Raw genomic sequence first — 17600 nt, 5'->3', positions numbered from 1 at the left:
AACACCCCGAGATATTAGGGTTTTTTTGCACAGTCAGAAGCTTGTATGTTCGGTATTTCATAACAGTGAGATAGTTCTATATATAAATAACATCGAAGAAATGTATTTCTTAACGATATATTTTGTCATCGACTGAAGACGTGGATCCAGGCTGGTTGTGTTTTCTCGTTCATAGCATGCTATCTTTGCGGTGCCTATCAGATAAACAATTGTCTTGATATTTTTAGCTGCCTGTTAGCTGGAAATCTAAATCGTTGCGACGCTTTTTAGATTGTTGTTTACGGCACAGCAGCCGGTGATTATCTTGCTATTTCGAAAGCTAGTTTTTCTGACAGTGATAATTGTCGCTTTCCATGGTTGTTCAGCCGAGGGGAATTTTCCTGTCGTTACTAGCTAGGACATTACATAATGTGGCAGTAAGCTGTTGATGTAGCTAGCACCACCAGCCTGTTTGTTAAAAAATCAGTCTTTACCTGCCGCACCTGTCACAAACGTTTGGGTAGCAGCAGTAGTATCTTACAATGGGAATCAATAGGGTCTACCTTAGCATAGCTTATGCTACTTTCGGTACTGTGGTTGGATTTTCGGCTTTCTTGGTCTGGAATATCGCGTTTAAACAGCCATGGACAGCGGCCATGGGAGGCCTCTCAGGTATGTACCCTACTGTAGTATTAAATATGTGTGTGCTTATTAAATAATTGTGTGATTGACTGTCTATTTTGCGTGGTGTGGAAACATTTCCAGTATCTGAGGCTGCCCATTCCTTACACAAGGCCTACACCATACCGCACCATTATCATATCATATCATATCATAGGTGTTTGTATTGTTTGTCTCTAGTGTCATTGGACTCATTGCAGCACTTCATTTGCTCTCAGTATCTGTCCAGTGGACTTTTTTTGCCGTGTTAGCCGCCTAATGGTATAATATAGGTTACAGTTGTGATTAGATACGAAGCCTTTCTCCATACATCACTTTTATGCATTCCTTCACTTTTAGTAGATGGACCTCCATATAGCCTGACTAATATTTTTGAAGCTGTATTAACGGTTTAGAGTTTAACAGATCTGATAACTATGTATCAGCAAATAGTTATTTCTGAAAAGATAAAATATGACATTAGTGTACTATATATAATAACATAACTATCTAGTTATGGGTCCTTTAGATTGTGACCAAGACACTCACTCATAGAAACATTTTACAATTTATAAATCAATTCTCTGGGTGACATACTGTGTAATGGAGATGCTAAATACCTACCGATGGACTATATCTATAATAAGCTAATACTGACTGATTTATCTGTCTAGCTGTGTAGAGTCAGAGGTAAAATGGTTAGAAGGTAATCTGTTAATGGATTGACAGTAAAATGGGTGGCAGCTATTTTTAAATGTCTAATAATTGAAACATTTCTTCAAACCAAACTTTTTTTACTTCCAGCTTCTCATTTAAGCCCGTTGTTCCTTTTATTAGATAGTCAACTGAAGGTTTTTAGATTTTATAGGGATGTTTGTGGGGAAGCGACCAATTTAAAGATTGGGAAAATTGAGTGCTAGGGAATCATGATGAGGATTTGTCATGATTTTCTAACATATTACGTGATTAATACATATATTTTAAGCAATTAATTAAGGCAATAATTGGCAGATTAATAAAACAAATTAAGTTCATTAACTCCAGTTTCAGTTATTTGGATATACTTTCTTAGTTTTAAAATCAGTGAAAGTGTGTGTGTGTGTGTGTGTGCTTGTCTCTTTGGACAGGAGTCTTAGCGTTCTGGGCTCTGGTGACACACATCATGTACCTGCAGGACTACTGGCGCACCTGGCTCAAAGGACTCAGGTTCTTCATCGTTGTTGGTGTGGTCTTCTCAGCTTTGGCAGTGGCTGCCTTCATCACCTTCCTAACTCTTGCCATCACAAAGAAGCAATGTAATCCTCCTGCTACTGTTGCTAGTCTATATATTATGGTTCAGTATAAGAGAAACTATTGATTATTAATAACTCTTATGCTTTTGAGTCAGAGGAATGATTTCCTAATGCAAGTCGCGCTCTTTGTCCCACAGCCTTTGCTGACCCGACCAGCCTCTACCTCTCCTGTGTGTGGAGCTTCCTGACTCTCAAATGGTCCTTCCTCTTGGCCTTGTACTCGTACAGATATCGGCAGGAGTTTGCAGACATCAGCATCCTCAGCGATTTCTAGTCAGTACTGATTTTATAGACTGTGATGGACTTTGCGGGGTCTTAGCCTGGCAGCAGGAGCTGCTGGAAGAGCTTTTGTAACATAGAAGAGGAAAACCACACATGGAGATGCACCTGCTTAACACGCTCTGTATTTGTATTGTAACTTGTTCTCCTACTTTTAATGACCCACATTCTATATTCCTGTAAGTCTAAACCCCAGAAGACTGGAATGAACTGCTTGAGACTATTTATGAAGAGACATTCAAATGGATTATTAGATAGGTTTTCTCTTGGGATTGTTGAATCTTAAAGCAACTAATGTGTATATACAGTAAGGGAGTCCCTGCAATAACAGGCTTTTCATCTCATGATTCATTGCTAAAATGAAAGTGAAGATAGTTTCCAAGCTTAAATCTCACAAGTAAAACTAAAACTAAAACTGCCTATCTAAAGCCACCCTGCTAATACTAGCATATGGTGGAGTGCTTGATTGATTTTACTCAAATGATCTTTTTCATAGTAACAGTTAGGAAAGACAATGTTGAGTCATTAGCTGTGTCCCAATTCAGGGGATGCATCCTTCGAAGGCTGCATTTGAAGATCGATGGTGTCGTAGCAATGCGACAAAGTCACCCCATTTCAAAGGCTCCTACAAATGCGGTTGACAGATGCTTCCTTCTTTTGCCGAGTAAGGCTCGAACTGGTGGATCCTTGGTGGCCCACCCTTTGTGTGCCCTCATGTGTGTTCATTCATTCACCATTGAGGTCCTAAACTGACACTCTTATGGAAACTTAACTGAAATGTGAGTCGTGTGTACAAGACTAACAACAATAATGTCGTTTGTGCAATAGTCAGATCATGCAGTTCCTTCAAAACCTGCTCAGTTACAATGAGTTCCTTCCAGCCTGGCTTGAACAGATGCTTCTCCTTAGATGTCCAGCAAATCTGAAATGTCCTTGTGTCTCCACTGACCCCTACCGCTGTTGTTGCTCTCATGTTACTGGGGCATGAGAGGCTGTCTCTGAATGATGATGACAGGTAATATGTGCAGAGGAGTGAGAAGGTAAAGATACTCTACCGAATTTCTTTTCAGCCACTAGAGTATGGATTGACAGTTGGTAGCCCCCGGGCTACATCTGTCTCATGAAGCCTTCCATCCAGCCCGCAGTATATTAATGAAATCAAGAAATATAAGGAGGAAAAGATGCTTTCTGCTATTTAGAATATCTAACATTTTTTATTCCAAAACACCTAAAACAATTGAGATGGAAATAATTTTATTAGGAATGATTTACTAACCCTAAATATGTTCAACTCGTGAGTTCTAAACACGTTATAAATCCATCTGTCGTATAATTAGCAAGTAGCCTACACGCCCTGATGTGGGACTCAGGTACAACTGATCTGAGTTATGTGGAGGAGGGGAAACAATATTCAGGCCACTTCAGCAGGTAATGGCAATGTAGCCTTAGTGTCTGCAAAGTTAGTCTTTTATGTCCATTCATCATTGGTTCAAAAGCAGTCTGAGAAAGCAGTTTTTAATTCAGCCAATGATTTGAGTAATTGTAGTCTCATTTAGTTTTTTTAAAGAAAGCAGTTTTACTTTGTCATTTCATAAGAACTGATTGGTTGAGTTGTATATCACGCCCAAAGAAAAGGAATTTTGTGGAGTTGGTGCCTTTCATTGTTTGAACCACCAGAGGGAGACATGCTTTTTCTGTTGAGTCCTTTTGGAAATTCTGACATTCCTTTTTGAGAAAACACAAACGGATTTGATAAACGATTGCACTTTAGTGTTGAGATGTTGATGCCATTGTTTTGCACACAAACCCTGTTACAGTGGAACAAAGTCGGATTTACACATTGTAATCTCCTCTGTCTCACCCTTTTTAATGTTGAAATGCACTATGTGTAGCATTTATTTTACATTTAGTATGAATCATGTAAGTCAAGTTAAAACTGTTTTGTAAGTGGTTTAGCTCAAGCTGTAACACATTTATCATAACACATGTAAAATAGTGTTTTCGTTGACGAGAGAATGAATGTGAGGATGTTACATGTATATAGAAACGGAACCAATTAAATATGCTTTTATTGTTGATTACATTGTTGTTTCTTCTGTAATTTTAAAAGATTCAGCAGTTTCTCTACAAGGTTGCATGTTCCAAAGGTTTCTACATTTTCAGTGTTAAGCTCAGCCCAGAAGGTGTAAGGCTCTTTACAGAAACCTGATAAGAGATCGGACAAGTGAGCAATACACATTTGAGCCAGACGCCTGCAGCTGTTGTGATCCGACAGTAAGGTACAGCATTGTGTTTTTAAACTTTCTGTATTAAAGCTTTTTATATTCATACATAATCAGTGCTTCTACACAGACTAATGACATTGGGACTGATGTGTTAGTCATGGATATTCACTGGGTCGTAGGAAGTTTAATGTGCTTTGTAGCGGTTGATATTAGTATGTACTTTAATGTCAGTGGGTGTTAAATGAAATGTTAAAGTTAAATCTTTTATCAGCTCTAGCTTTACATCTAGTTATTCCCTTCTCCCGCACCCTGTATGAAGGTTAACAGTGTACCTGTCATATGTCCATTTGTTCACTCTTAAGGGGTAAACTGTTCATTTTCTTTGGTTCTAAATATGAGAAATGCTAGTTTTAATTCAGAAAATGTCTTTTTTCTGTTTGCAGACCAAGATCACTTGAGGACAGGGTGAACTTGTATGTGCTGTTGTTTACTTGGTGTTCTACCTGGTCAGATATTTTAGCAGTTGGCTGATCCTTTGTCCTTCAAGGTCAGATTAGGGCCTTGCAGTTGTCAAGCTTAATAAGAGGTAAATGAATGGAAACTGAATTTTCAGATTGCATGATTTAATATCAAAATATTGGTTTCGTTTAAAGATAAAATTCAAACTTATTTCAATTCTAATGTTGAAATACTGGTGATGCTGCCTTGATGTAATTATAGTAAAAGGTGTTTGTTATTAGAGAGTTTTCTTTATGGCATTAATACACTTTGATATGCTGTAGCCATGGAGCCGGACCGTCCACGTTATGTGATTGACAGGCCGGCATATAACCTCCCAGACTTCGACAGAGAGTTTGACAAGAAGAGTCGACAGTTCCTTGTTGGAGAGAAAGTAAAAAAACTCTTCAGGTACAGAAAACATGCTGCACAGCCAACATGAACTATGTGTCTTGTTATCACACAACCCTCTGAGAAGCTTTGTGTTGTGGTCAAGCAGCCCCGTGGCTACGACTCAACCCAAAGTTTAGACCTTATGGGCTTTTTCAAACAAAAAGCCTGGAGTTCTTCAAAGAGATTCTCATGTTGTTTTTGTCAGATGCTCTGTGCCTAGACTGAGGGGCTTGTTGTCTAGACATCTGCCTGTACTGAGCTGGCTTCCCAAGTACAAAGCCAAAGACAACCTGCTGTGTGATGTCATCAGCGGGGTCAGTGCTGGAACCATTCAGGTCCCCCAAGGTCAGTCAGCTCTCCTCTCTCTGATGCTTCTGTATCAACAGACAGATGCTTGTTGCTGCAGTAATTATTTCAATGTATATTATAACATGTCCCCCCCCCCATGTCCCTAATAAGCAGTATAGATGATGGATTTATGGTTGTCATCATGGCTTGTTTGTTACACAGAAGTTCTCCTCTTTCCAGGTATGGCATTTGCCCTCCTGGCAAACCTCCCTCCTGTCAACGGTCTGTATTCCTCTTTCTTCCCCCTCATCCCGTATTTCTTCATGGGCACTGCTCACCAGATGGTCCCAGGTAAATCAGAGTGATGTATCTATGATGACTGCAGATGATGATCATTTTCCAGAGCTGCAGTGCAGCAAAGAAAAAAGATGTGAAAACTACTACCTATTTCCAGGTACTTTCGCTGTCCTCAGCATTATGGTGGGAATTGTATGTGTTAGGCTGGCCCCAGAGACAGACTTCGGTCATTTCAATGACACTCTTAATGCTACAGTAGTGGACACAGCCAGGATGAATGACGTTCGTATGGGAATATCTGGAACCCTGGCCTGCCTCACTGCTATCATACAGGTACTTGTACCACTATAGGCTCAGTCTTTTCAAGTGAAATGTGTGGGGTTTAATCTTAAAGCAACACATTGAAGGCTACTTATGTCTGTGCAGATTGGCCTTGGCTTCATGCAGTTTGGGTTTGTAGCCATCTATCTGTCAGAATCCTTCATCAGAGGCTTCATGACTGCCGCAGGATTGCAAATCCTCATCTCAGTGCTCAAGTACATCTTTGGCATCAAAGTACCACCTTATAGTGGCCCACTGGCTGTTGTGTATGTAAGTGACATAGCGATCAAAGAACATCAGATGGCTTTGTAGCTGGTTTGTTAATAAAATGTCATTTTAATTCACAGACTCTTGTGGATATTATACGTGGCCTTCCTGATACAAACATAGCATCATTAGTATTTGCTCTGGTTAGCGGTGTAATCCTGATTGTTGTGAAAGAGCTGAGTGCACGCTATCACCACAGACTACCCTTCCCCATTCCTATGGAGATCATCATTGTAAGTTATATATGAACTGTTGTTTCTCTGAGGACACAAAAGTGCACTTCTTCAGTTGCTGTATAACAGATTTGTGGTGTAGATTGTTTGTGGTGCAAATATACCATATGAATGTGATAATGCTTGATCCATATTCCTGCTCTACACAGGTGGTAGTGGCCACAGCCATCTCAGGCCCTTTGAATCTTCCTAAGATCTATAACATGGATATAGTGGGAGAAATCCCTTTAGGGTAAAGAATATATCTGGATAATCATTAGCACAGACTCGGTACATCTTTACTACTCAGTTTAGATTTTTCTGTCTCTATTTTCCAGATTCCCAGCACCAATCCTGCCTTCAGTGAGTCAGTGGGAAGTCATGTTGAGCACTGCTTTCTCACTCGCAGTAGTGGGATATGTCATCAACTTGGCTATGGGCAGGACACTGGCAGCCAAGCACGGCTATGATGTGGATCCCAACCAGGTAGAAAAACAACACATCTTTTGCTATTTGAAAATGTGTTCAAAGTTTTACTCCATGTTCTAAATACCACATGCATGTTCTTGCATAGGAAATGCTGGCTCTTGGTTGCAGCAATTTCCTCGGCTCCTTTTTTATGATCCACGTGATCTGCTGTGCCCTGTCTGTAACCCTGGCTGTAGACAGTGCTGGAGGAACATCACAGGTGAATGCTTAGTCAAGGCGCTCTAACTGTAATTTAGTCTTGTGTGTAGTTTAATGGAGACCTTTAACATGGAATACAAGAAAATAATACTTCAAACTGTTACCTACCGCCCCTGTGTTGCTGCTCTCTCATAGTTTGCCAGTCTCTGTGTGATGCTGGTTGTAATGGTTACCATGCTCGCACTGGGAGCTTATCTGAAACCACTTCCAAAGGTATGTGGACATAAGAGATGATGCTCACACCTTGAATAATTGATATTAATAGGCATATTAATAGTCCACATTATCTTCCTTTTCCCAGTCGGTGCTCGGAGCCTTAATTGCAGTCAACCTAAAGAACACGCTCCTGCAGCTCTCTGACCCCTACTTCTTATGGAAGAAAAGCAAATTAGACTGTGTAAGTTAAAGCCATGTCTTGGATGGAGCACAATGCAGTGTACTTTTCCCATTTGTTTGTCTCTTATTCTACTCTCTGTTGGCTTCCAGAGCGTGTGGGTTGTGTCATTCTTGGCCACATTCTTTCTGAGCTTGCCTTATGGAGTCGCTATCGGAGTGGGCTTTTCCATCCTGGTAGTAATTTTCAAGACACAGTTGTAAGTAAACTCCATGCAACACATGCTATATTTGAACCAAAAGAATGTAAAAACAATACAGCAGACTTTATATTGATGGATGATCCATTTCAACAATGTGTTCCTCTTAGTCGTAATGGTTCAACTATGGTTCAGATTATGGAGACAAACATCTACAAAAACCCCAAGGTCTACAGTAAGGTGTGACTTTTATTTATTTATTTACATTTTTTGTATTTTTGTAGTTATACATAATTTAAAGGGAGCTACATTAAGTTTTTTTAACTAACTCCACAGGGCATATCAACAACAGGTGTGAAAATAGTGAACTATTGTTCACCGCTCTATTTTGCAAATGCTGAAATATTTCGCCAGAGAGTCATCAAAAAGGTACAGTTAACAATTAACCTCTTTTGCTGTCACTCAGGTTGATGTGGCATGTGAGTGTTTACATAGACATGTTTGTGCCTAGACCGGGCTGGACCCTGGAAAACTCATTCTGGCCAGGCGGAAGTTCTTAGAGAAAGAACAAAGGGAAAAAGTGAAAGAGGAGAAGAAGGACAAGGAGACGAGGAGGAGGAAGCCCAGCTCTTTGGTTATCATGAAGGCCCAGGTGGGATCGAGTGTACAGTACATGATGTATGACACACACGTCATAGCCAGAAACTCATAGTTTTTATATTTCATTATTACTGTTGAGATTTTCTACAAATACAACTTGTGACCTTTTCTGTATGTATTTCTTCTGAACTTAGACCATATCTCAGCTTGAACTGCAAAATGACTTTGATATGAATGATGGAAGTGCCAACAAACCTGAACCTCCCACCAGCTATGTCAACTTCTACTATGGTGACACTGGGCTTGGTGAACAGGTACCTGGCCAAGAGCCACCCAGTCCCCCTGCTGTCAAACTGGAGTTCCAGCCCGTGCCCTTCCACACCCTCATTCTCGATTTGGCAGGGGTCTGCTTCATTGATTTAATGGGCATCAAAGTGCTGATAAAGGTAGTATGCTTGTTTGCAGTGTACATTTTTAAATGTTTATATTTTAGTACATTTAAGGCAACCCATCTAAAGGTACAATGAAAAGATACATTTTACAGATTTCATTCACAAGGATTCTTGAAACTTTTATGAGCCTGAAAAGGTTCTTTTAAATGGAAAGCAAAATGTCTGGGAAGGCTTAACACAAAGGTCCTGATGAAGGCTTTATGTCAAAGTATGTTGGTCTTCTATCTTTGCATTTGCAGTTGCTCAGAACACTGCAAGTGTTGCCAGATGTTTTGCTTTCCAGTTTGTTTTTGCTGTGTTTGTGCATCTTGTCAGTGGGTGAAGCTGCTCCAGTAACTTCTGCTCTATCAAGGTTCTTTTAAATAATAAAAAAAAAAGTTATTTAATGTAATACTACTACAAATAGTCATAATAATATAATCATCATCAAGATAATAAGAGCCAACTTTATAAAGGAACTGTGCCTTATCTCACAGGAAGAGTGGTAGCTAGTAGAAGGGCGTATTCCTCAGGTCATTTAAGAAGCAAAAAGACAGGATCTCTTAAAAAGAAAACACGTAAAGGCTTAAACTGCGATAGGTTATGACATGAACAGTTACAGGTTTGTCAACCGCTGACTGATTATGAAGCCACGTCTGCATTTACATATTTATATTCTCTACTTTTATAACTTTTAAACTTTCACCCAGCATGACCTGAATACATATTTAATCATTTGAATCATGTCACATATGTAATGCCAGTAAAATGTGGTATAATCCATTTAGCATCCTGCTGTTTTACCAGTAAGGGGAACGTTAGCTAGCACTGGCATTAGCCAAACTGCCTTATTTAATTAAACAAAACATCTTTTCCAGAAAGCGAGTAAAGGAATACTTGTGGAGCCAATAAACATGACTATACTTTTATACTGGTTGTTAACTAACCTAGCTTATTTAAATTACAGTAACATTGCAGGGAGCTGTCAGGTCAAAGGACCCCTTAATAATAAAATGGTTCTGTTTTTTCTGCAAATGTTGTTTTGCCACAAAAGCTTATTTGGTTTGGAATATTCAGCCCTGGAGGTACTACCTGAGCCTTTTTAGGGGAGAAACTTTAGCATTGTGGGTAGATACAGTTATGGGTAGTCAATCCTGTTGATGAACGTCTTCTTTCCTCTTTTTCCCCACACAGATGAACTTAAGCTACACTAAGCTGGGCATCAGACTCTACCTGGCTAATGTTCAAGGTAACAGCTTAAATGACTTAAGTCCATTCACATTTGTTGGCTGTACTGAACAGATCAGGAAGAGACCAGGACATTGGTAAAGTACATCTACAAACATCCCCTTTACCCAGTGAGACAGAGGGATGATCCGACTGTAAATGACCGTGACTGATAACTTTAAAGTGTCAAGTCAGAGTTCATCTCTTGCCAAGCAGTATTGTCATTGTTTTGTTTTTCTTTCTTTGACTACCACATGAGTGTCAGTCAAAATCCTAGAGTTTCACTGTGTGGAAGTCCTTGTGTGATATTTCTTGCTGTGTTACCTGCAGCCCAGGTATATGAGGAACTGGAGGCTGGTGGAGCGTTTGAAGATGGCAATATATCCCGCAGTAATCTGTTCCCCTCTGTCCACGATGCCATTCTGTTTGCACAGCACACCTCTGGAGAGAGGCCGGCCTCCCTAAATGTAGGTCCCAATAACCTTAGTACTGGTATACAGATCCTATTTGCAACTTGACACATGCTCTTAAGGTTCCAAGGTAAAGACAGATTAAGAAAAGTAGAAAAGCTAGCCTTATTTTCTAGATAACATATCCTCTTTTTAGGTAAGGCAAGGCAGCTGTATTTATATAGCACATATCATACACAGAGGCAATTCAAAGTGTTTTTTGGAGGTAAGAAAAAACAGTAACAACATTAAAAACTATAAGCATTAAAACCAGTTAAGACTAGCTAAAGATAAAACATTGTTAAAATAAGATAAAATACATACAATGAAAATAAGAACAAAAAATAAAAGGTCCAAAAACAGATATCTAGCAGTTCCAGTGCCGAAAGTACAGCATAGGAACCAGTCAATGAAAGGCTAAGAAAGCAGCAGAGTGTTCAGTTGAGACTTTAAAGTGGCAGAGTTGGGGCACGGTGAAGGTCATCAGGAAGCCGGTTCCACCTGTGTGTAACACAGTAGCTGAAAGCAGCTCCACGCTGTTTGCTTCTGACCTGTGGTTCTGCCAGCTGACTGCTTCCTAAGGATCTCAGAGCCCTGCTGGGTTTGTGTTCTTCAAGGCGATCAGAAATGTGTTTTGGCCCCGTACCACTGAGCAGTTTATAAACTAGCAGAAGGACTTTAAAAATCAATACTGTAGGTAACTGGTAGCCAGTGTAAGGATTTAAGAACAGGAGGGATGTGCTCAGCACAGCTTTCATCTCATTTGGTTCAACAAGGGTAAACAGAAATATCACAGAGGCTTTTGTGACTCAGAGGGCACCACAGTTGTTAAGTGGCACCAAGGTCACACCGTGTGTTGTATGCTATGTGCCTATGCTATGAGCATGGGCAAGCTTTTCAGTCATCTGACAGGATAATGGGGTTTTATACACTCAGTGGCCACGTCATTACACCTGCACCTGTACAGTCTGAAGCCTGTGACGCCTGTAATGTTCAGTTATTTTTGTGCTGGACTGCCTTATATTGAGGGCTGTTTCAGTTGTTCACCTAAAGCATTTTTGGATTCACCATGACCTGGATGAACCTCCGTAGACACTGAGAGGTGTTTCTAATCTTCTGTCAACCTCATATAAGCAGGGGAGGACAAACCATTAGAAATACATCCCTATATAATCTAGTTCAGTACCACGCTACCACTAATTATGACCTTAGCTGAATATGCATCATTCAATGTCAGGAAATACTTAATGTTATAAACTTTGCAAAGGTAAAATATGTGTATGTATTTGTAAAAGACTGTAGAGGTGTACATGAGAAAGTCCAACATTGAATGTAACTAAGAAACAAAATCTCTCATTTGTAAGATTCATGAAAGCAGATTACACATCACCATCTTAAACTGGGAACTAAATAGCTCTTTAAAAACCAGTAATATACAGTATTGAAAGTACCAGTCAGTACCAGTGATGAAACCCTAGGGTGTACAAAGAAGTACATACTGTATTATACTACCACTGGCTTCATTGTATGGGGAGCAAACACATGTATGTGCCAGTTTTACCTTAAATATATATATTTTCATTTTCAGGTCGAAGGCGAGAGACAGGAACTTGCCTTTAACATTAATGAGAAGGATCTGGAGCAGGTACTGTACATGCTACTTTGTCCATTCATGCTGATACAGTATGCCAATTTTTTTAAAATCATGAGCCATTGTTCTGTTTCTCAGAGTTGCTTTACTTGTACAGGAAATGTTTTGAGCGTTGATTGCTGCACTGAAGACGAGCAGAAGAAACATGCCGAAGATACTGCTGATTATTTTCACTGTCATTTATGGAAATTTACTGTGGCCAAAATATGTTCTGTGACTCTCATTGCTGACTCTCAGTTGCCAAAATTAAATGTTTTACTTTGTGGTTGAGCACAGTAATCAGTACTTGACTCAAATGGCAGGGTGGTACTGGTGGTGCTACATGAGACCCCCCCCCAAACAAGTGAGTGCTTAGCAGATAATGAGGGGAAACCTGAGGCGCACTTCACCTGCCCCTCACAATCAATGTGCAGTGAACCTGCTGACTGCGCAGTTGTACAGAAGTGGTCCTGTATTTAACAGAGAGCGTACATGACCACAGCCATGAGGTACAGCCAGCTGAACAGTCTGGTTGGTGAGAAAGGCAAAATACAAATGAAAGAAGGAATACACAGCATTAGCTGTTTTATGTCTTTGTTGTCTTATGAATGCTATTAAACACCACAGTCTCCAGGATTTTCCACAGGCCAGAGCAAAGCTACAACTACCAAAATAACACGCCTAATTGTTGCCAGTTATATCAGCAGAGTGATGGCGCTAAGAGAAATATATGGGCCAACTAACTAGTATTTGTGCAGCAGGTGCTCAAAGGCATGTGGTGTCTAGCCTAGCAGCAGGCTGACAGAGGTGCTGGTACACTTGTGATGCATGAATGGATTTATGAAGCTATTAAGAAATCATCCTAAGGTACTCTGGCACACATCTGCTCCTCTGCTCCCCATCCTCTCTGCAGCAAATTGGCACCACAACTGATTACAAGGTTTCTATGGCCATCAGCTTTAATTTGGAGCTCTGGGAAAGCATCTCATCACTTAATGTGTGTGTAGTTGTGTTTAGTATCATCACCTGCAGGCTCATTCTTCTCCTGTTTTTCTCCCTCATTGTTTTCAGGCTGTCTGTAGAAGCACCTTCCTTGGAACTGATGTAATTAATATGAATGAGGAAAATATTCTGTTTGAAATAATTCGTTGGGCCGCTGTTTGTCACATGGTCATGAGCCGTTATACCACTGTGTCCTGGCTTTTTGGTGTTTGCCGCTGTTTGTCACATGGTCATGAGCCATTATATCACTGTGTCCTGGCTTTTTGGTATTTAAATGTTCAAATGTATGAGAATTGAGAACTTTACTGTCATTTCCCATATTCTATCCTAGTTATACACAAACATATACATACTAATTCTAAGCAGGCTTTGAGTGTGAAGTGTGTCACAGTGACAGGAGTAAGTTTGCTCAATAATAGTATGGAACTGGGACTTGGCTGTTTGCTGATTTCCATTCTTTCAGACAGTTTGAAGTTGAGTGGCTGCTCAGTGGCACTCGGCAGACGCTGATTTAACACCAAAAACACCCTTCTGCTGCTGCACCGACCCATCACTGTCACCGCCCTTTATTACTCGTCAGCCATTTTACCTCTCTCTGCCTGCATCCTCCATTTGCTGCTTTTATTCTTTTCATTTATCTAAACTTATAGTCAACCTGTTTTTAATTTGACCTTCTTGAAACTGTGCCATATAATTACTCGATATCAGTAAAGCTCCCAAAAGCTAGAGAAAATCTCTAACCTTTCGGGAGGTCAAATGATGGTTACGGTGAATTATGAAGCTCTTCTAAGTAAAATCCTTTTTCACATGAGATACCGAAGCCTCTGAATCTTTGTAATTGCAAGTTCACATAAAAATAAATTTTACTCTTTGCATGTTCATTGACCATGATGGTTTAATTAAGAAGGTTCCTTTTAGAAATTCGAGATGGAAAGAGTTATGTATTAAATTTGTTTATGTGCACAGTGGTTTCATACAATGGAGACTAATTGCATGGTGTCAGAGGGTATCTCCTCTCTGAGTCATGAGACCTTGTCATGTACTCTGCTTGCTTTTATGAAGAGCCGCCCCTGAGAAAATATTCAGCTCTGACCTTTCAGAGTCAAGACTTAAATTTGGAGCACTTTAATAAAGAGCCAGGGAGCCAACTTTTATTAAAAGACTGTTGCTCTAATAGGCTGTGGGCATGTAAAAGTCATCGGAGGGAATCAGGATGATAGAGCAACCAAAACCACTTCTGAAAATTTAAATAATGGCAGTTTGACGTTGATCAAGCAGCAGCAGTTGGTACTTTGCATATGCATTTTAAAGGCCTATGTTTGGAGATCTGCTTCATTAACAAACCACTTTGCACCCAGGGAATCATAAATCTTGATCATGCAATGTCAGCAAATTGTCTTTGGACAGGGTTTGTTTACAGAGTTGCTGAGGGCAAATCTGACCAGTGATAGCTGGTATTAATTAATGTTGTGCATTGTTTCATTCCAGTAGTTCCAACAGTAATTAAATGCACCAACAATGGAACATTCTCTGATGATTAATTAAGGCATAAAATTATTGAGTCTGCATCTTTGACTGGAGGATGGTTAATTATTTACAGTTAAATTAAGCCACAACCCCATGTCTGAAGAGAAATACTGCTCAACCTGTTTGCCGTTTTGGTTTTTCTCCTTTCCAGCTTGTAGATGTAATGACTTCTTTCATTTCACGCTGCCATTATTGCATTAAAAATAATCACTATGTTAATTATTTCAAAAGACATTGACCTCTGTGGAATGATATGAACTAATAAGAGCGAGAATTTGAGACTGATGCTGCAGAAAGCTCCAAGTTGCCCATGTTTTTAGGTTTTTAATCCGTTTTGTGAACAAGAAAGGAAATAATTCATTTAAATTGTACAAACGGTCTCATAAACCCAAACTGAAACAGGAAGTTAAACCTCTGGAAAGGTAAACAAATCTGACTTCCTGAATATTCCATCAAAGTGAAGATGGATTTGCATCTGTTGTGTTGAACAGCAATAGAGTGTCATCAGTGTAGCATTTCACCATCCCATCAACTCAATAAACACCAGGTGCTGTTTGCTTTCCTCTCTTCTTATTAGCTAAAATCCACAGTGTGATGACTGCAGATACCAGCTCCTTACTGAGCTGTTCAGCATCAGCAGGGAAATTAGACAAGACAATGCAAAACATTGCAGTGTGGTGCAACACGAAGGGAACTCATTAGAACAGTACAGCATGGGCAGAAGCCACATCATACTTTGCAGTATGTCATCAGGGGTGTTGTAGTGTCATTAAACAATCATAATTTAATAGTTTGTGATTACTTCATTCATTTTGAGAATCTCACCTGATAAACTCAGGCCAAGATAGACAGAAATGAGGGCAAATGTAGGATTGCTGAAGCTTAGATTGAGCCAGTAAGTTGTATATTTGTGTAGTGAATTATCAGTTCAGGCTGTCGTGTTATGTTGTTTGGGTTTTTCTAATGCACTAGTTTTAAATCTATTTATCAAGGATTCCCTCTGCATAGACAGGATGTCAATATATATATAGTTTTAATACATCCATGTAAATATGTATTCCAATGACCAGTAAGAGTAAACTTCAGTTATCAGTCCATCAGCTTCTCTTTAGTTTGATCTTTACACGTTGGCATACCATCCTGTATTAAAGTCAGGTTTCAATAATTGTGAGTGTGGCTCAGCTGATAGTGGAGCCAGACTTTAGTGCAGCTGTGACTGAGTGTCTGTCAGACGGAGCAGAGACAGGCTGAGACAATTAACCATTCAGGCATTAGAGAAATTGACCCCGGTTTTAACAGCATAATATATCAGAATCATTAACACAAACATTTGCCAATTAGCTTTCTAGTGAGCTCCACATTAAAGCACTCCATATAATACTCATTAACCTCAAACCAGAATGCCTACAAAATGGAAAATAAGGAAAACGAGAGGAGTGGAAAAAGTAGTGGATTTGAATTTCAGTGGAAATGCTGCTCATGCTACTGTGGTCTCTGGTGTAGAGGAAACACACCTGTCCAGAGACATCCCCTGCTCTTATCTTAATAAATAGACAAGCCCCAGCCTGCAGCCATTATCCACAGCCCTTCATTGCTTTTGTTTACCTCTCTATCATGACTCACCTTTCATCGGGAGACTTTAAATGCTCTGGTGATTTATTAACTGTCTAAGCTACAGTAAATTATATTCATTCATTGGATGCATGAAGCTTGATGTGAAGCCTGAATGATATAAAATTTGTGGACAACATATAAAACATATTATTCATTAGATTTGAATACCCTGCTTTAGTTTTGAAGGTTATTTAAATATACACTATATTGCAGTAAATGGCTTTAAATTTCAACACACTGTGCTTTACGCTGTGCAGCAAAAATGATCCTGACAGTTAATTTTCAGAGGAAGATTTGGACTGGAAATCTTTTTTGTTGCACCTCTACATGCATGCAAGTACCCAAGATTATGGACTCCGTGCTTTGGCCGTTTGATGTTTAGGGTTTTAAGTATGTTCCTGTTACTGTGGCAGCAGTGATTCACTGTTCACCACTGTTTGACCATCTACTCATCTCTCTTTTGCAGTTTAATTGACAGCGGCTGCCAGTCTTCATTGTGTAACTGCTTCTCCACAGGCAGGGTAATGCAAATAGTATACAGTATATGACAATTTAGAAAGTATTTGTAGCTATCTGAGTAAAAGTTACAATTCTACTCATTAACCCTGTAAAGCCCAACATATCCAAAAAATAGCCAGAACATTCTAATTTTTTGGAACTGAGATGATTATTAAACCTTTTAACAATATCCAAAATAAAATTCATGATTCGAAATTCAAGATTCATGATTTTTATTTGCCATATATGCATAGACAGACATTCCAGACATATAGGAATAGAGGTGCCATATTATGTAGATTATATCTTTTGTATCACATTTGATACATGGGGCATTTTGGGGGATTTTTTTTGCTCAGAAACTTCACGTATCAAATATGATACAAATGGTTTTATAGGGTTAAATATATTCCAGGACTTGGGTAACTATAGTAAATATATATATATATACACACACTGTATATTTATAGTTTGTCATCCAATTGCAGACCAAGGTATTTGTAGGTCTGGCTGACCTCCACACAGACCCCCTCGCTACAGCTGGGGTTTGAGCTTCTGGACTTCTATCACCATCTCTTGTAGGTGGTTAGACCTGCACCATGCCACAAAGTCCTTTACCAGGCTCTTGTACTCAAGCTCCTGTCCATCCCTGACACACCCCATGATTGCGCTGTCATCAGAAGACTTCTGC

The 17600-nt window shown here is 39.6% G+C and overlaps 2 protein-coding genes across 2 annotated transcripts; both read left to right on the top strand.

The window, feature by feature from the left end:
* Nucleotides 1-4288, top strand: slc48a1a (solute carrier family 48 member 1a). Its single transcript, XM_020617830.1, has 3 exons — nucleotides 1-651; nucleotides 1767-1934; nucleotides 2069-4288. Exons 1-3 carry the CDS (start codon nucleotides 522-524, stop codon nucleotides 2203-2205), a joined length of 435 nt encoding a protein of 144 aa, XP_020473486.1. The 5' UTR covers nucleotides 1-521; the 3' UTR covers nucleotides 2206-4288.
* A 169-nt stretch (nucleotides 4289-4457) lies between these two features.
* LOC109970316 (solute carrier family 26 member 9) lies at nucleotides 4458-13433 on the top strand. Its single transcript, XM_020617799.1, has 22 exons — nucleotides 4458-4489; nucleotides 4879-5021; nucleotides 5218-5344; nucleotides 5532-5671; nucleotides 5855-5965; nucleotides 6069-6244; nucleotides 6338-6502; nucleotides 6580-6732; nucleotides 6882-6964; nucleotides 7050-7197; nucleotides 7286-7399; nucleotides 7534-7611; nucleotides 7700-7795; nucleotides 7885-7991; nucleotides 8102-8171; nucleotides 8268-8360; nucleotides 8443-8583; nucleotides 8726-8977; nucleotides 10157-10211; nucleotides 10520-10656; nucleotides 12227-12283; nucleotides 12387-13433. Exons 3-22 carry the CDS (start codon nucleotides 5220-5222, stop codon nucleotides 12396-12398), a joined length of 2313 nt encoding a protein of 770 aa, XP_020473455.1. The 5' UTR covers nucleotides 4458-4489; nucleotides 4879-5021; nucleotides 5218-5219; the 3' UTR covers nucleotides 12399-13433.
* The last annotated feature ends 4167 nt before the right edge of the window (nucleotides 13434-17600 follow it).

This window comes from Monopterus albus, unplaced genomic scaffold (genome assembly GCF_001952655.1).
Source record: "Monopterus albus unplaced genomic scaffold, M_albus_1.0 scaffold194.1, whole genome shotgun sequence".
Classification (NCBI taxonomy): Eukaryota; Metazoa; Chordata; class Actinopteri; order Synbranchiformes; family Synbranchidae; genus Monopterus; species Monopterus albus.
This window is presented reverse-complemented; position numbering and strand designations above follow the sequence as displayed.